The 18,244-nt window shown below is 43.0% G+C and overlaps 1 protein-coding gene across 2 annotated transcripts; it reads left to right on the top strand.

The window, feature by feature from the left end:
• The first annotated feature begins 385 nt into the window (after nt 1-385).
• Nucleotides 386-16,335, top strand: CIDEA (cell death inducing DFFA like effector a). Of its 2 annotated transcripts, none has more exons than XM_090039648.1 (5): nt 386-477; nt 6,460-6,616; nt 10,342-10,488; nt 12,505-12,683; nt 15,964-16,335. In XM_090039648.1, the coding sequence occupies exons 1-5, from the start codon at nt 440-442 to the stop codon at nt 16,091-16,093; spliced, it is 651 nt and encodes a 216-aa protein (XP_089895774.1). In that variant the 5' UTR covers nt 386-439; the 3' UTR covers nt 16,094-16,335. The 2 variants fall into 2 exon arrangements, with proteins under 2 accessions (XP_089895774.1, XP_089895775.1); XM_090039649.1 differs by lacking the exon at nt 386-477 and adding an exon at nt 997-1,071.
• Nucleotides 16,336-18,244: the final 1,909 nt, after the last annotated feature.

Below are 18,244 nucleotides of genomic sequence, written 5' to 3'. Positions count from 1 at the left end.
TTCATGGATCCAGATACATGGCGTTTCCCCCGGCCAGCTCATTTTGAAGTGTGGGGTGGAGGAGGAATGAAAGTAAGGGTCCCTGCACTTCCCCTAGCAGCACGGTCTCCACCGGGAGCGCGGGGCGAGATGGGGGTCGCCTTTCAGCGGCCCTGACTGGGAATGTGCTGTCTAGACCTAGGGGTTGCCCGCCCTGCAGCTGGGGCTTGTCTGGACCTGGGGGCTCGCCCTAGACCTGCCTCTCTCGACCTCAGCTCTCCAGGCGCCTCCACCTTGCCCCCGGGGGAGGCACAGCCCTGCCGGCGCCTCCCCCCAGGCGCCCGGCCCGGTGGGGCCGCACCGACCCGCGCGGGGGGCGGGGCCTGCCGGGGGGCGGGGCCGGGGCGGGGCTGCGGGTGTGCCGGAGTGCGCGAGTGCGGACGCGGGTGACCGGCGTGGCATGGACACGGTGCGGGGCTGCGCGGGTGCCCTGCTGCGGTGAGTGGGGGCGCCTGGGCTCCCGCGCAGGGCCGCGGTTTGCAGGCGCAGTGCGGACTCGCGGCGAGCAGGAGGCAGAAGGGCCGGTGTGCGGACAGGGGCGGCTGGCGCGGGGCGCTGAAGTGAGGGGCAGCGCCGGGATGTCGCTGCCCGCGGAGCAGCCCCGGCGCTCGGGGGGCGCCGGCTGAACCCCAGCCCAGCCAGGGACGCGTCCCTGGAAAAACGAAAGCAGCGATTCCCGACCAGGGGTCCTCAACTGGGCGGTGGCCGAGGAGCCGGGAGAGCCTCGGGGCCGCACGGCGTTAGTGCCCTGGTGCGATTCCCAAGCTGAACCCGGAGGTGTCCAATAGGACACCTTAAAACAGGCCTTGAACCCCCCCTCTCCCACCCCCCAGTTCTCTGTGGCAGAAGAATCGCTTTGTTGTTTTTCTGTAGTCAAACCATGAGGGAAAACTGGGAGCTGGCATTTTCTAAGGGGTGGGATGAGTCTATGTGAGGGTGCATCCAGCTGAAAGCGGACTGGAGGATGGGACGTCTCGGTCACTTGGGTTTCTAAGGCATTTGAAGGTGGTGAGAGAGCTCCACTGCACCAAGGTTTGTTTCCTCTTATAAGAGATATTAGCTAAGAAATGCTTGGTGCCCTAAAATATGGGAGCCTAAGTACAGTAATTGGTGCATGTTTTCTGTCACCTGAAACTTCTGCCTCCTGAATTTCTAACTAGATCCTGGTGATATGAGTTTGTGGGTCACCTGTTAGACTTATATTATAATTTAAACATTTAGGTAGATGTTCATGTTGCTGCTTTTTATCTTCTGTCCATAGAAAGACTTGGTTCTCACTATCTTAAACTGGTCTTAAACTTGCTTGTTAAGGTCTCGTTGTATGTTCCAATGAATGTACAATTTGGCTTGGCCACTAACTTTTTTTTTTTTTTTAAGTCCTGTAACCCACAGGAGACTCAGTTGTACAGTTTGAAACCAGTTGCAAGGCTGCCAAAAGCTCAGACATTGTTGGCTTACTTATTTTTTTGTCTATGAACTCTAACCTACAGGTCACAAGCCAGGCCATATAGTGGAGCCATTGGTGTTGTGCAACTTGTGGGTGTTCTGCAAGTGACTGAAGGCTGTTGCATGGTTGTCTAAGAATGTGCTTTGAGACCTCTTGCACATAAGATGCTGGGTGAAGTTTAGTCTTCAAAGCCAACAGTGTGCACAGGTTCTCTGTAGCACTTACTGCCCACTGAAAAGTAGCTGAACTAACAGAAGCAACAATCCTCTGGGCTAAATTAAGTGTGTTGGGGGGGCTGCAGATATGAGGAACAGGTAAAGTAGATTGTAACCTTGCCGTATTCTGTAGTGGTCACTTGTATGTCTGACTAGTTAGAAGATGCTTATCTTCCATATGAGAACACTCTGCCAAGTCCTGGAACTGGCATGACTTATTAGTAAGGGATGAAAAATAAGCTAGACCCTTGCAATATTGAGGAATACTAGCTGTAGACTTGCCTAGCTCTAAAAAGTAAACCACTAGCTAATTAAGTTGTTAAATATAATGAGCTCTTTCTGGGTGTTCTTGGTGCTTGTCCTTCCCTAAAATCATTTCTCTTTCTCCACCCCACCCCCCACACACACACCTTGTCTGGGCTCCCAAACTAGTGGCTGAGGATCTAGACAAGTATATTTAAGACTTTGTCTAAGACAGGGGTGGGCAATTATTTTGACTGGAGGGCCACTTAATACATTTTGGGCCACCTCACCCAGAGCTGCAGCACGCCTCAATCCCCATCCCACCTGGAACTTACTGGCCACATCTGCAGTTTACACCAGCTCCCACCTGGCATGATGGAAGCAGCCCCAGTATCCACTGTGGAAGTGGCCGGCAAGTTTTGGGTGGGGATCATGGCATCCCCACCCCACCCAGAACCTGTTGGCCATGTCTGCAGCTTGCAGCAACACCTGCCTGGCACAATAGAAGTAGCCCTTCTGGGTACCAGTATCAGCCAGTAGGTTTTGGGTGGGGATCGAGATGTCCACTTAAGTTCCATGACTGATGCTGCCACATCAGTGCTGGGTGGAAACGGTTTCACCTGCCCAGCATGGTAGAAACAGCTCTGTCTGCCCAGCATTGTGCAGTGGCCATAGCCACCAGCAGCCTGCAGGCTGGATCTCATGAGATCTTGGCTGCCTGCCTGTGGGCTAAATACAATCAGTTGGTGAGTCAGATCCAAATGATTTTGTCGATCCAACTGATGAGCTGCCTACCTTTGGGCTGTATTTTGCCTACCCCTGGTCTATGAGAAGTAGAGTCTTTTGCAGATATCATGTTTAGAAATGCAAGGGCTCAGCCTGGTGTCCAAATGAGTCCAAGGGCAAATTTGCTTACTGGCTTTTGTCATCATGTCACCTTATCAGTGAAGTTTTGTAGTACCAAGGGAAACCTCAGCCTAATGCACTACTTTTGATCCCAAGTGCTATCTTCCTAAACAGGCAGAATGTAATTTAATTTAGAAAGTCTCCATATAAATGGGGACAAGGACCATGGATGGAAATGGTTAACTGGTGGTAGTTCTAACAGTCTGAAAAATTGAGCTTTGACCTAGCTGGCTTCTCATTTTAAGGAGAATCCTAGGTATTTATTTACTACTATGAACTTGTTTCCTCACTGGAGCCAAAATGAAGCATTATAGTAAGCCGCTGATTGGGGTAGACTTGAATCTCTAAATTACTGAAGAAACATGATTTCAAGACTGTAGAAATTAGGTTAACTCATACATTTGAGGAGGCATTACATGATCCCTAGTTAATATTCAGATTCATGTTTAGCATTTGGCCTTAAGTAGCACTTCACTGTATTGGTAAGCATTAAATTGCTTATGTGCCCTGTTCATACTTTAGGGTTGTGGGGCTTTTTGCATGAATTGGTTTCTTCCCCTCTGGGAAGACAAGGGTTCTTAAAATTGATGGGGAAAATCTTTATGATGATAGAAGCTACTGACAGCACTGTATTGACAGTCAATATTAAGTGTTTTATGGTACTTGATGCCTGGGATTGTTGACATATCTGAAGCACTTCAAAATGCCCCTGAAGCCTTAAATAGTAAACAGTCCTTGGACCAGGGACTAGAATAATAACTAGTCCTAATACATAACGTAGAGTTTATGCTCTTCTGGCCAAAGATTTGTGAATTGTTTTGTGCACTAAAGCAACTTCAGAGGAGGAATTGTATCCCACTCTAGTAGCCTCTAGCTTCTCGGGGAGAGATGGCTTTGCATCCTTGAGGCAGGGAATTAAATGCAGGGCTGGGTGAGCATTTCAAAGCCTGAGCTACTGTATTAAAGGCAGAGAGGAAAAAAAACATCTTCCCTGGCTAGTTGTCTCTTAAAGGCAGCCACTACTGCATTTTGTCCTGAGTTCAATCTGTAAGGGGTACTCAGAGAGCACGTATCAGAACAAGCTCCTGAGGGGAGATAAGAGCCTCAAAACTAGGTGCTTCTCAGCCTGTTGAAGCTTGATACGGCTATGCCACTCCATCCTGTGCAAACTGAGGATCTTGAGGGTACACAAGAGTTTAGATGTCCAGAGAATGCAAAAATGCCCAGAACTGAAGTACCTGCTGGGTTAGATAACAGCTGAATAGACCGAGGATTTCGAAGTCTAGACTTGAACACCAAAGTTCTGCCCAAGTCCCTCGTAGTTCTGGCCACTATGCTTGATGACAACGTGTGGAACTCTAGTTTTAGGCTAACTGGTAGGCGGCAGTCAAAAGCTAACAACTGACCATTTGCAGCAAGCAAGGAGCAAATACCATATCACATGCTACTTTGTAAACTGATGTTTTGGAGAGACTGACACATGCATTTGCTTGCTTACAGCTGAGGTGCACATCCACACAGTAGAGAAATGCATGGAGTTCTGTTTTATACTGTACCTTATCATTACCTGAACTCCCCTTCTAAAGAGGGAGGGAAAAAAATTTGGAAAGAAACTGCTTCAGTCTTGCATGGAACAAATTGTAATTATAGGAATATTTTGAATGAGATGACTCATTTGATCTCAATATTAAGTCACCAGCTCCTAGAAAAGGAAATGCCACTGGTAGCAAGCATATTGAAAACCAGTTAGAGTCAACAATCATGAAAGCTGTTTGGCGGTACTGAAAATTTAGTCCATGAGTCTTCAGCTGATTCTGGAAGAGGGTGAGGGAAGACTGACTATCCCAGTTCCTATTTCAATCAGAAATTTATACTAGCATATAAAGTACCAATGTACCCAGAAGTAGCAGTGAATAACTGAAAGATGTGAGCACAAGTCTTGATAAGAAATAATGGCCTACAATGGAGAAAGATTACTATTGCTAACTTACATTGTGCAAAGCATGAGGGATGTTATTTGTCTGTTGCTATGATGGAAGCTAATTGTGTGAATCCTTTCCTCTGAGATTATAAAGGTATTAGGCTGAATACCTGCTTCTATGAGTTATTCTTAACTGGAATAAAATTGGCTCCTGAAAATAGTTCATTTGATTAAAGTCTAAGTAGCAGTGGTGTTTGACAAACCTGCATACCCCTCCAGTATAGACTTAAATTAGACTGTATCACTTAAGAATAAATTGTATTTCCCCTTCAACGTAATTGTGAACAAAGCCTGTCCTCCTTACAGAGGTGTAAGAACGCTTCTCTTTGAAAGGGGAGTTTCATTAATCTTCATATGGCTCTTGGGTGGTGGGAGATGACAGAAGTTTCTTGGATCTAGATTCCAGTTTCCTTTTAATAAGTTATGTGCCCTTTAACTACTTTCTGGCTATCCCAGAGAACTTTAATTCTTGCTTTCTAGCTGTTTCCCACAATATACCATCCTGAGGTAGGCAGAATAATTCAATTTTTCTCTTGCTTCCTTTTTTACCTGAGCATCTGAGCGTCCCCTTATACCTTTCCATGTCAAAGGAATTGACAATAGCCTATTTATTGGCATTGCTCAAGTACCTGATTGAAGAACATTTTTTATTTTTATGGATTGCACTTCAAACTGTACCTGCGACATCAAGAAGCTGAAGCTTTCTCAATAAAAAGCTGTTGCACAGTTAAAGCAAACATTTTCCTGTAGGAGACCCACCTTGATGAATAAAAACTCAGGGCTGGATGGATATGGGTAGGGATGTTTCATTGCTCATCTGGTGTAGCAATAGTATTTTGTAGGAGACTTGCCTCTAGAACTTGTAATTTGAATAGACATGAGGCCTGTAAAATGTTGCTAATTAAAATGAAGATGTGACCTTGTATCAATTCAACCTATATCATCCAAAAAACCTTTTTATCGTGATTTTTCTAAAAACTAATATTGTGAAATTGCTCATGGCAGGTGGTGGTGTTGAGTTGTTGGACCCATTAGATAAGTCTGGCTAGCCCCATGTATACGACTGCCTGGTAAAATTATGTAAAAAGGCTAGGGTTCAGAAGTCATTGTAGAACCATACAGTGATTTTACTCCTCCCTCTTTTGCCACCTCCTTTCATGTGATCGTGCTGAACTTGATTTTGCTAATTTATTTCCAGTTCTACCATTTCTTCTCCTATGATATAGTTTCTGGCATATGACAGAAGACTTTAAAAGTATTTTCTTCTCAGCTGGTGAGAAATCATGTGGGCCCAGTACATAGATTGTATACAGTGCTCATTCATGGCTTTAAACTGTTTTGTTAAACCCAGGAATCATTAAGCTAATCTTGTTGCATGAAGTAAATAGGTTCCTCAGCAGGAACTAACTTCATCATCAAATTGACTAACCCTGTTAAAATTAACACTATTTTTTTAATGAACTCTGCTGGTACAGGCAGTTTTGTTATGCGATTGGAACCAGAGTGCTGTACAAATGTCCTATGAACTGAATGAGCAGCATGCTTATTCAGTAGTCAACCTATCATATCCTTCCCAATGACTGACATCAATTTTCTCAATTCAGATACATCTCTTCTTTTATTTTTAGATCTCTGGTATCCATGGGAGTTTCTGTTGGGTCAGTAACAAGACAGACTCTGTTCCCTCCTCTTGCATCTGCAGGACGACCTTTTCGTATATCAAATCATGACCGAAGCAGTCGGAAAGGAGTTGTTGCAAGCAGTCTGCGGGACCTCATTAGCAAGGTATCTCCAATGTTGCACCAGAAGCATAACTAACAATTTTGTCACTCAGAGATGCTGTCAAGGAACAGGGAGTGGAGTGGAGAGGGGGGGAGAGAGGGATAGTGGTGCTACATGTTGTGGGATGCTGCTGGTGCCCCTCCAAATCGGTGCCTAGGACTGGTGCTCCACTTACCTTAAAGTAGTTATGCTACTGTGGTCCTTTTTTTGGCTCTGATTTACCACCATCAGTAAGACTGTCTGGACTTGCAAGTCTTCTCTAGTTTAGTGCAAACCTTGTTTTGGCTGAGGTAAAGTCAAATAGTTGAAAATTAGACCCAAATCACAAAAACTGGCTTCTAAGACACAAATAGACCATTACGGTATTTGCTAAAGGAGCCTTAATTTTTAAAATTCATGGCTCCCTAAAATAGCTTTAAAATTATATTTTTCTCTCCAGATTTAAAGGAGAAGAGGAAGCTTAATTGAAGGTTAAATTTCTGTTTTAACTTCTGATGGGTATAATAATAGCTAAGATGGGCTGGATAATTTTGACCTTTTCATACTTAAAATGTGACTGAATTCAGTGAAATCTAGAATTCCACTGATAAGCATAGAAACCTCCTTCCATAGATAATGGAGAAGGGAAAAGAATTATTTTAAAGTGATCTACAATGAGGAGTCTCCTTCTAAAATATTGTGTAGTTCTTAATTCCCAGAAGTTTCATTTCTCAAAAATCAACCCAAATTTTATATGCAATATCATAGAATTACAGAAAATTAGGGTTGGAAGGGACCTCAGGAGGTCATCTAGTTCAACCTCCTAGTCAAAGCAGGACCATCCCCAACTAGGTCATGCCAGCCAAGGCTTTGTCTACCTCAGTCTTAAAAACCTCCAATGATAAGAGTCTACAAACTCTCTGGGTAACCTGTTTCAGTGCTTTACTACTCTCGTAGTGAGAGAGTCTTTCCTAACATCTAACCTAAGCTTCCCTTGCTTCAACTTGTGACTGTTGCTCCTTGTTCTGTCATCTGTCACCACTAACAGTCTAGCTCCACCCTCTTTGGAACAACCCTGTAGGTAGTTGAAGGTTGCTATTAAATCCCCTCTGTTTTATCTTCTTCAGCTCCTTCAGCCCCTCCTCATAAGTAGTATACCCCAGTCCCCTAACCATTTTCACTGCCCTAATTTCCCCAATTTGTCTATATCCTTTCTGTAGTGGCAGGCCCAAAACTGGACACAGTACTCCAAATGTAGCCTCACTAGTGCTGAATACAGGGAAAGACTCACTTCCCTTAACCTGCTGGCAATGGTTCTACTTAAGTAGCCCAGTATGCTATTAGCCTTCTTCACAACAAGGGCACACTGTTGAGTCATATTCAGTTTATTGTCTAATGTAACCCCCAGGTCCTTTTCTGCAGGGCTGCTGCTTAGCCAGTCAGCCCCCAGCCTGCAGTGCATGGGATTGTTCCATCCTAAGTGCAGGACTTTGCACTTGTCCTTATTGAACCTCATGAGACTTCTTTTGGTCCAATCCTCCAATTTGAATCCTAGCCCTACCCTCCAGTATATCTGCTAGTCCCTCCAGCTTGGTGTCATCTGCAAACTTACTGCGGGGGCACTCCATCCTATTTTCCAGGTCGTTGATGAAGGTATTGAACAAAACCGGCCCCAGGACCAGCCCCGTGGGACACTCCACTTGATATACTGGCTGTCAGTGAGACATCAAGCCATTGATACTACCCTTTGAGCCTGACAATCCAGTCAGTTTTTTATACACTTTATAGTTTATTCATCATTCATCCAACCCATACCTCTTTAGCTTGCTTGCAAAAATGTTGTGGGAGACCATATCGAACGCTTTGCTAAAGTCAAGGTATGTCTCATCCACATAGCCACTCATCTCATCATAGAAGGGAATCATATTGGTCAGGCATGACTTGCCCTTGGTGAATCCATGCTGACTTTCTAATCACCTTTTCCTTCAGGTGTTTAGAAATGGATTCCTTGAGAACTTGCTCCATGATTGTTCCAGGGACCAATGTGAGGCTGACAGGTCTGTAGTTCCCAGGATCCTCCTTATTCCCTTTCTTAAAGATGGAAACTATGCTTGCCCTTTTCAAGTCATCCAGGACCTCTCCCAATTGCCACAAGTTTTCAAAGATAACGGCCAGATAACGGCTCTGCCATCACGTCTGCCAACTCCCTCAGCCCCTTAGGGTGCATCACATTCAGCCCCATGGACTTGCCCAAGTCCAGCTTTTCTAAATAGTCCATAACCTGTTTTTTTGCCACTGTTGGCTGCTTCCCGTCTCCCCATACTGTACTGCCAGGTGCAATCTGGGAGCTGATGTTGCCTGTGAAGACTGAGGTAAAGAAGACATTGCGTACTTTAGCTTTTCCGCTTCATCTGCCACTAGATTGCCTCCCACATTCAGTAAAGGACACACTTTCCCATATCTTCCTCTTGTTGCTGACATACTTGTACAAAGCCTTCTCATTATCCTCGTGTGCATTGCTAGCTGCAAATCCAGTTGTGCTTTGGCTTTCCTGATCTCATCCCTGAATTCCTGAGCAATATTCCTGTACTCCTCCTAAGTTGTTTGTCTAAGTTTCCACTTCTTGTAAGCTTCCTTTTTGCGTTAGCTTACTGCTAAGCCAGGCTTTTTTTTTGCCATACTTGCTAGTCTTCCTGTGCATCAGGATGGTTCGTTCCTGTGCCTTGAGTAAGGTTTTTTTAAAGCACAACCAGCTCTCCTGGACTCCTTTTCCCTTCAGGCTGGCCTCCCAGGAGATCGTACCCAAGAGTTCCCTGAGTGAGTCAGAGTCTGCTTTGCTGAAGTCCAGGGTCCATACTCTGATACTCTCCTTTCTTCCTTTCCTCAGGATCCTGAACTTGATCATCTCATGGTCACTGCTGTCCAGGTTGCCATCCACTACTACATTCCCCACCAATTCTTCCCTGTTTTTGAGCAGCAGGTCAAGAAGAGCACAGCCACTAGTTGACCTCTCCAACACCAGGAAGCTGCACCAGGAAGGTTGTCCCCAAGCTCTCCAAAAACTTCCTGGACTACCTGTGCACTGCTGTATTGCCCTCCCAGCAGATGTCATGGTGATTGGAAGTCCCCCATGAGAACCAGGGCCTCTGATCAGGGAAAGTTCCACTAGCTGTTTGAAGAAAGCCTCATCCACCTCATCCTCCTGGTCTGGTGGTCTATAGCAGTGGTCTCCAAAGTGGGGTGCGCAAGATGATCCATTGGGGTGCGGGAAGAAAATATTAGAACTTCTATTTATATAAATATACATATATTGGGGGTGCATGCTCAAACATTTTTTACTGATAGGGGTGCGTGATCAAAAATGTTTGGAGGCCACTGGTCTATAGCACCATGACACCAACCATGACATCACCCTTGTTGCTCTCCCTTCTGACCCTAACCCAGAGACTTATCAAGGCTTGCTTGAATAAGACTCATTCTCCAGCTGCACACAGCTTTTAGTTACTCGACTAGATGAGAAAAGCATCTTCTAGAGTAGAAGTTGGTAAGACATTAAGTGAAGCAATACAACTCCTTGAAATATATTCTGGAAATAGGTATCCCAGTGTGTCAGCTGAAAGCAGATCCAGATCCATCAGTGATGATGTTGTTCTGGATTATCTGGCAAATGACTTTATACCTAAATATGTTTCAGAAGGAACTTAAGAGTTGGCACCCTGAATTGTGTTTCACTCTTCTATTTATTATAGACCCTGGATGCCTTCCTTATTACAGCTGGAATAGTTACTTTGGTTTTGGAGGAAGATGGTACGGCTGTAGATACAGAAGAGTTTTTTCAGTCTCTTGGGGATAATACACACTTCATGATTCTAGAAGAAGGACAGAAGTGGACACTAGTAAGTAGCAGTACCTCTTATGTAGTGGTGGTGAAAGGAGAATTGTGGAGGATGGTAGTTTGGTGGCAGTAAAAGGCTGGAAGAGGAAAACAATTTCCTCTGAAAGTATGATGTGAATCTGCTTGCCAAGGTTTCTGTGAAATTCTTCTGAAGGAGTAAAATAGGCAGCACCTCCAACAAAGCTTCATGGACTGGAATTACAGTGCTTCTATCAGAGTTCATGTATGTAGGGATGAAATCCTGTGGCTGCCAGTACTTTACTCTCTCTCTCTCTCTCTCTTAGCAAAGAATTTTCCCCTGTCCAGTCTTCTACTAAAACAAAAAATACTCCAAGATGCCTTTCATGGCTTGGGGCCATCAGTCATTAAAGAACTGGTACCAGCCAGCAGCTTGTATGCGAACAATTAAGATCTGTAAGTGCAAATAAGAAACTAAATCAAATTTCAAGCCTGCTGAAGTAATTATCACAGGTCCCCAGCAGTAGATATTGATCTCTCAATAAAATGAGAACTGTCCCCACTAAATCTATTTTTAACTGTAATTAGCTTCGTTGTCTTGGCATTTCTTGCGCGTTGAGGTGACTGGATGATGTGCTTCAGTTTGTGGTAAATTAACTAGATTTTCATAGACATTAGGGCTGGAAGGGACCTCGGGAGATCATAAAATAATAATAGATAATAAAAATAAATAAATTAAAGGTTAAGCATGAGCATAGCAGCCCTCTGAAGCAGCATGGCTAAGATGTATGCATCACCAACAGCACATAAATGAAATGTGGTTTGCTATGGCACGCGCAACCTTTGACTCTGCAGCAAAATGACCAGGTCCCTATCTAAATTTGGGTTGAGTAGGGATGGACTTCATCACAAGTCTAAACTAAACCTCAGCTCATGCCTCTAGAACTGGAGTGAGACAATTGAACAGCTGTGCCAATATGCCCCTATCTATAGTAAAACAGTTAAAATACAGTATATCCACTAGATGTCTCCCTACAGTGTGGAACTGATACAGGCAACTAGTTAAAGAGGTTTTCTTTCCTCCTTTTAAGATGAGGATACCAAGAGCAACTTTTCTTAATGTTGAGCAGACCAACCCAAAATGATGTTGAAATTACCTTTGTTTTCCATGACACTCTTGTTTTTCCTTGCTTAGTGCTCTGCACCAATCTGTGTGGTATAACTTGAACTACATCAGCAATTCAGGAGATACTATTCCAAAGCTCAGCCACAAAACAAACTAGTATAAAATAAAAATGTTGAGCATCTAAGTTACTAATGAATGTTGGGTTTCTTTATTAGAAACTAGCTATAACAAATGCTTTTAAAGTCCTCTTTTTCTTGGAGATTAGTGGAGCACTGTGTCAATATGACTTATTTTGCTAAACAACTTGAATTCACTGTTAGTGTTGCAACCATGCTGGATTCCAAGTCTGATAGTGCATGAAGTCCTGGCTCCTCTCCAGATAGAAACTGAACTAAAGGAAAGTAAATTGTTATGCAGACTGATGCTTTGTAATGTCAAAAACAGACATACAAAAAACTAGAACTCTTGGTTCCAAAATGATACCTTTTATTTGACCAACTGGAAAATGGCAAGAAAGCTTGCAGAAAAGGACAGTTTTCTTGCCATTTTCCAGTTGGTCAAATAAAAGGTATCATTTTGGAACCAAGAGTTCTAGCTTTTGTATGTCTTCTTGTCTCAGAGCAACACAGCTACCAAGTACACCCCTGATAATTAAATTAATGAATTAGACATACTTGAGAGGCCTAAAGGCCTGACCAGACCTTGAGTAACTTTTAAAAAGCCATAAAGTCACAGTCTTCTGTACTTCCTTTCATCCAAGGTAGCAATACCTTGTAAAAATAGGTGTGACAAAGAAGACTTTGGATTCAGACCCAAAGATTACAAAATAAAGAGGTTTGAGCTGCATGTTAAAACCTCTTAATACACAGGCAACATTATCAGGAACTATTCAATATTGAGTAAAAATTAAATCCTTCTCCTTTTTTTTAATAGGGAGCAAATTGCCTCGCTGTACAGCAACCAAAGAAAATGGGCGTGGCCAACATCACATTTGATTTGTACAAGCTGAATCCGAAAGACTTCATTGGTTGCTTAAATATTAGAGCTACTTTCTATGAAATCTACTCTGTGTCATATGATATCAAGTGTATGGGAGCAAAAAATGTGCTGCGGTAAGTTTGAATTTCTAATTGCAGGGTGGTGGGGGATCTAAAATAGATATACAGTGGTCAAGGGAGCATGAGCTCATCAAAAATGATAAAGCAAAGAATACAAACTTGCAAGTCATGTCAGCATTAACATTGACAAGTTGACAAAGGCCCATAATGCATGATACTTAAAATAGTAACTACAGTATCCCATTAATGTACCTATGATTCTGTGGCAGAACCCCCAAGAATGCAAGACATAACACTTCCATGAGAAAAGTTGCTGTATAGAAACTACTTCTAAAATGAGGTGTATACTTAAGTTTTTATAACAATAGAAGTACATTCCATGTAATGCAGTCAATGAGACCGATATTCTGGGGGAAGAAAGCTGGAATACCAAAGTCCTTCATTTTGAAATCAAAATATAATCTTGCTACATTGTGTTTATAACTCTAAACTTGGGTTCTAGTTGGCTCACAAGTGTTCCCAGACTCTCCTGTCAAATGGAAAGAAAATGCATTCTTGCCCACCTCAGGGTTTTTTGTTTTTTTTCTTTCTTTGGTGGATTGGAGCACAGGATATCTCAGTTGCTTCCCCTAATTGCTCTATTCCTGGCTGGGTAGGCAGAATATAGAAAACCTGTTCATTCCAGCTTTGTAGCTAGACAAACATGAAGACTTTATCCATGTTTAAATGAGAACTTCAAAGTGGCTTTCTGGCATGGATGGATCCAAGCATTCTAAGTCTTAAGTGTGAACATTATTTGTTGTGCCTGTTTCTAGTCTTAGTGCTGCCCTCCAACTCTGTTTAGCCACTAAAATTAAGCAGGGCACCAAGCTAAAATTAAGGTTGTAAACTGGCAGTTGTAAATTAACCATCTTGGAAAAATGAATGATTTCATTGGGACGATGTGGTCCTGTGCTACTTCATACCTATGCACAGCACTTTGCTGAGTGCACAACTTGGCTTGACAGACTCTTTTAAAATGAACACCTCTTAGTTTCTTAATATCTGTAAAATTTCTCATACCAGAGCAAAATCATGGCATTCAACCCCATAATTGGGAATTAAAATCGAATTCTCTCAGCCAGTGCAAGGTCCACTGTGTAACTGACAGGTCCCTTATCCTCTTGCCAGAACTACAGCTGGTGACAGAAACCTGACACAGGAAGTTCAGAAGGCAGAAGGGAAAGCAGCTGACATAACTGGAGTTTTGTTGGAGACTATAAAGTTCATGGGCGACTGGTGCCACCTTAGTCAGGGGGGACACATGCCCCCCACAGTGACCAGGGGGAATCTTCCTGCGGCCGATCTTGCCGACCTAGGGCAGGGGTGGGGTCCCCCTGTGGCAAAACTCATTGGCTGGGAAGTGGCCAAACGGTGCTACATCTGACGCTCCCACTCCCCGGCCTGTGCTCGCAGGGGGAGCACTGGCACTCCTGCCTGCCTATCACCTAAGTGGGGAGCACGGCCAATCAGGGGGTGGACCAGCACTCAAGGGGTGCACACCCCTATGTGTCACCACTGCTATAAAGACCGCCTTCAGAAGCAAAGCCAGTGCATGCAAAACAACTTCCCTTCCATACAAAGATATAGCAGCCTAAATACACTTAAATTGGACACTGAGACAACCTCGCTGACTTGCAACAACCTTGACAATTCATAAATACTGGCCAATGGACCATACTGCTATTCTAAAACTTCTAAGATTTCTCCTCCACATCCTCCTACAGAATATGAAGAAAAAGACTTTAAAAACACCGCAGTTGTTATTTCAGTGGCATGGCAGGGGCTCTCTGCATGCTAAACTTGGTGAATTTCCTCTGACAGTTTCTTGCTGTCTTGACCGAGATCAAATATCCAACAGAACAACAAATAACTTCCTTCACACCCAGGGCCAGTTGTCACTCATGTTGCAGCTGTTCTCAAACTCAGTTGTATGGAAGGCTGCGCCTGGCCTAACAACTTTGTAGGACCAGCCCCACCAAACGAATTCTTCGTAGTTTAATTGTGAGGAGAACATCCTGAACTCAGGTCAGATGGGTGTGTACAATATTAGGGATAAGGAATGATTGCTTTGAAGAGCGCTTGGAAATGAAGTAGTAATAGTGCTTTGCTTTATTTCTCTTGAGTAACTTGGATGCTGATTACAAAGTAAACCTTTTTTTCTTTTTTTGCTGGTAAAAGAATTATGGAATTGTCACATGGGGACGAGAACCTGTCCTCCACACTAAACAAAAATCTCTGGCAAGGTGGGCTATGTTAGAATAATGCTTCCTATTCCTGCCCAAGGACCAAGAAGAATCTAGGCAGACAAAGCCAGGCTTTCCCTTGGAGGAAAGGAGAGCTCTTTATATACTGATTCCTACTGTAATCTGCATTTGCAACTCCCTTTTGCCTGTTTCCTTAGTATATTCAGCTTGGTACTCAAATCTAGAACTCTTGTTTGGGCAGGAAAGGAAGTGGGGTTAAAGACAGAGGCTTAATAGTGAAAGCCAAATTTGTTGGTGTAGTACCTGGTCTTAATGTTGTATTTTTTTTAAATATCTGGAGACTGGAAAGAAATGTGCCTAATGAGCAATAGACTTAAATCTGCGTGCTTGATACTCTTACAGTCTGTGGCTCTTGCTCCTTCTTTATAAAGGTACAGCTTTCATTGTCTTAATTCTAGAGGCATAACGATCCAATACCTTGTCTAACCTTGCATGTTTTAAGCTGTTACTTCTCAGCACTTACATTCCAGAATACAGATATATATTTATTTCAGTGTGAGGACAAAACTTTAATTTTCCCAGGTCCACCAGTATTCTTGCCAGCTTGCCCTAAAAGTCCCCTCTAATAAAGCAATAGTATGTGCTTGCTTAGCCAGAGTCTTCCCTGACTTTGTCAGCACATGCCTAGAGGAATGTGTTGCTCATAAAATTGGAAGTGAAGTAATGCTGGGGGGATCCAACTGATTTCCTAGTCACTTCAAGGCACAGCGGTGTTGGGAATGGTTTAAGTGGGTGAAAGCTTTAGTAGCTCAGTGCATTCTCTTCTTCCTGGGACCAACTATGCAATATATCCACTGCTCCGTTATAACTAGTAGGAACTGCACTGGCAGTAGACTGTGAGGCTATTGGCTAGTGTAGCTGTGTGTTCCCAAACAGCTGGAAGTGGGTGAAACAAGAAAGTTGTTAATGAATCTTCTGAGTTCATATCAAAAGCTCTTTGGTCTGAAACAAGAAAATGGGGAGGGAGGGACAGTTCCTCTTGTCTCTTTCACCATAGCCTGCTACTGACACTTTTTTTCTTCTTGTAGGAAAGTGCTTCGTCTTGTGTCCCACCTGGCACAAGTAACTGGGCAATTCCTCCTCTTCACGGGAACTTACGTGTTGCAGTTAATGGGTGACTGTGAGGAAGAGGGCATGTGTACAGATTCAAAGCACTAATGATGGGCAGTCTCGCTGTCTTTAATTCTGGATCCTTTCTCTTTTCAAACATTTCCATGTTCAGCTTTAAAGGTTGTGGTCTGTGATGAAGACTTAATGTTCTCAAAGTAGCTGGATGTCTACTGAGGTGAATGGAAACTTTGCATGGCAAATTGTGTGGATCGTTTCACTTGTAAGAATGTGACTTGTAAATTGGGTTGGAGTCTTTTCTTTTGAATGCAATAAATTAAAAAGGTGTCTAATGTTTGGGAATGGGAGGCAAATATCAACCCAAACTGTGCATCAAACCATGCATTCTCTGTGCATACAATGGATTTGCCTGCACTGCTCAAAATATGATATAATGTAGTTGTTCACCTACAAGGCTACTTTCAAAAGGTATTCTCCCTAGCTTTTAGGTCCTGAGGCCTGAATATTACTAGGAATAGTATTCACTCTGGAAAATATACTTATTCATTTCTACTAAAATGTAAATAAGCAACACTTTTTCCAGTACAATAAAATTCACTGCATCAGAGTTTGACTGGGTAGTTTAACATAAGCCATAAACTGAATGCAAGTTGCTATCATTTCTACGTGGGGCATGTCTTTCAAGCACCGTAACAACACAGTAACTGCTTCTATACATCTCCTCTTCTTAGCCCTCTAGTAGTGCAAGCATGGTTGCCATCTGTCCATAAATTTAGAGCCAGGAAAAATTCAGGCTGAAAATTTCTGTCCGTAAACTCCATTAATTAATTTAAGCCCTCTGTAAAAACTGTCAAGCCTAAGCTGTTTTGTGAACCTCCCTCTTGGAAAGAAGCTGGGCAGCTGGAGCTTGATTGAAGCACAGAGCTGAGCAGTGTCACCTGGTGTCTGAGCAGGAGCACAGCACTGTGCAGCAAACCTTCTTCTAGTGTTTTGTAGACTCTTCCCCCTATAGCCATATGCTGCTGCTGCTTCCCATCCTGTAATACTGCTGGTTGCAGGTTGGCTTCCTCAGGGGTCTTTGATAGAGTGGGGCCAGAGTTGGGGAGAGGAGGAGCAGTCACATGATGTAGGTTACAGTCAGGAATGTTGGTGTGGGGTGAGTGGAGGACCTCTGCTGGGGGAAGCAAGATGGAAAATCATTGCTGCAGTCTATGAACCCAAGATGATTATTGTTCCTTTTTTTTTTTTTTTTTACTGACAGTAGAAATATGTCAGTAAAAAAGTTTGTCAGTAAAAAGTTGATAGATTATCAGTATAAAAAATGTGGTGCACCAGGCATAAGAGAGTATAAATTAATACTACCCCAGAAATAGCTGAACTGAAACGGGCAAGTGTTTTCACTTTCAAGGCAATAATTGCATTGTCTTCTGGGACTCCGCAAGACACCACTGTTAAAAAGTAGATTTTAAAGAACACTTGGCTGGTGAAAGTTTACCAGTCTCAAAGTGCTTATTTTCTCAGCATTGAAGCCACACCATGAGCCACTTGCATTTTCTTCTGTTCACTGCTGTTTAGAAGGAAAAAAATCCTGGGGAAAGAAGCAGGATTAGATTAACAGCTCAAACCCATCTCTGCCCTTTTTGGTTTCCCAAAAGGACAATTGTGTAATCCAAGAGTGCTAGATGGGTATTTTTCTTAGAAAAATCCCCTCTCTCTAACTAACAGGAAAAGGATAACAGGAAGTTAGTAAAATTAAAGCCTTAATTCTGCTTCTTCAGAAATTTAAAAAAAAATCTTAAATGGCAATGCATCTTTTAAGAAGTATGAGCACTGATCAGTGCCCCTAGAACAGTAACATCTAAGTTGTAAAGATTCAAGATGGAAAGATTCAAGACACGTACTAAATCTGCAGTGGTAATATTGATTACTTGTTAGACTTCTGGGTTGTAATGTAGGTGTCCATGCTGTAAATAAACTTAATTCCCTGCAGTTTCTAATGCAATAGATTTAACTTTTACCATTGCTTTAGTTTAGATTTGTATTGATTGTCTCTGTAGTGCTAGGTATCTATAGCATTCTGGAAATCTGTTTTGTACAGTGTTATTCTATTTAAATTTACTCTTTCTGTACTTGGCTAGAAACATTAATTTTGGTACTAGCAATCCATAAAACCATGGGAAATTATCAAAAGTTAATGGGGTCCTAACATGAATTTCTTAAAACCTTTTTCAAATTCACTTA

Source organism: Crocodylus siamensis, chromosome 3 (genome assembly GCF_052110815.1).
Source record: "Crocodylus siamensis isolate JL-2025a chromosome 3, ASM5211081v1, whole genome shotgun sequence".
In the NCBI taxonomy this organism is placed as follows: Eukaryota; Metazoa; Chordata; order Crocodylia; family Crocodylidae; genus Crocodylus; species Crocodylus siamensis.
This window is presented reverse-complemented; position numbering and strand designations above follow the sequence as displayed.

Coding starts and splice junctions, on each gene's coding strand:
- CIDEA (XM_090039648.1), top strand. CDS start 440: ATGGACACGGTGCGGGGCTGCGCGGGTGCCCTGCTGCG. Junction 10,489..12,504: donor AAGGACAGAAGTGGACACTA/GTAAGTAGCAGT, acceptor TTTTTTTAATAG/GGAGCAAATTGCCTCGCTGT. Junction 12,684..15,963: donor GGAGCAAAAAATGTGCTGCG/GTAAGTTTGAAT, acceptor TTCTTCTTGTAG/GAAAGTGCTTCGTCTTGTGT.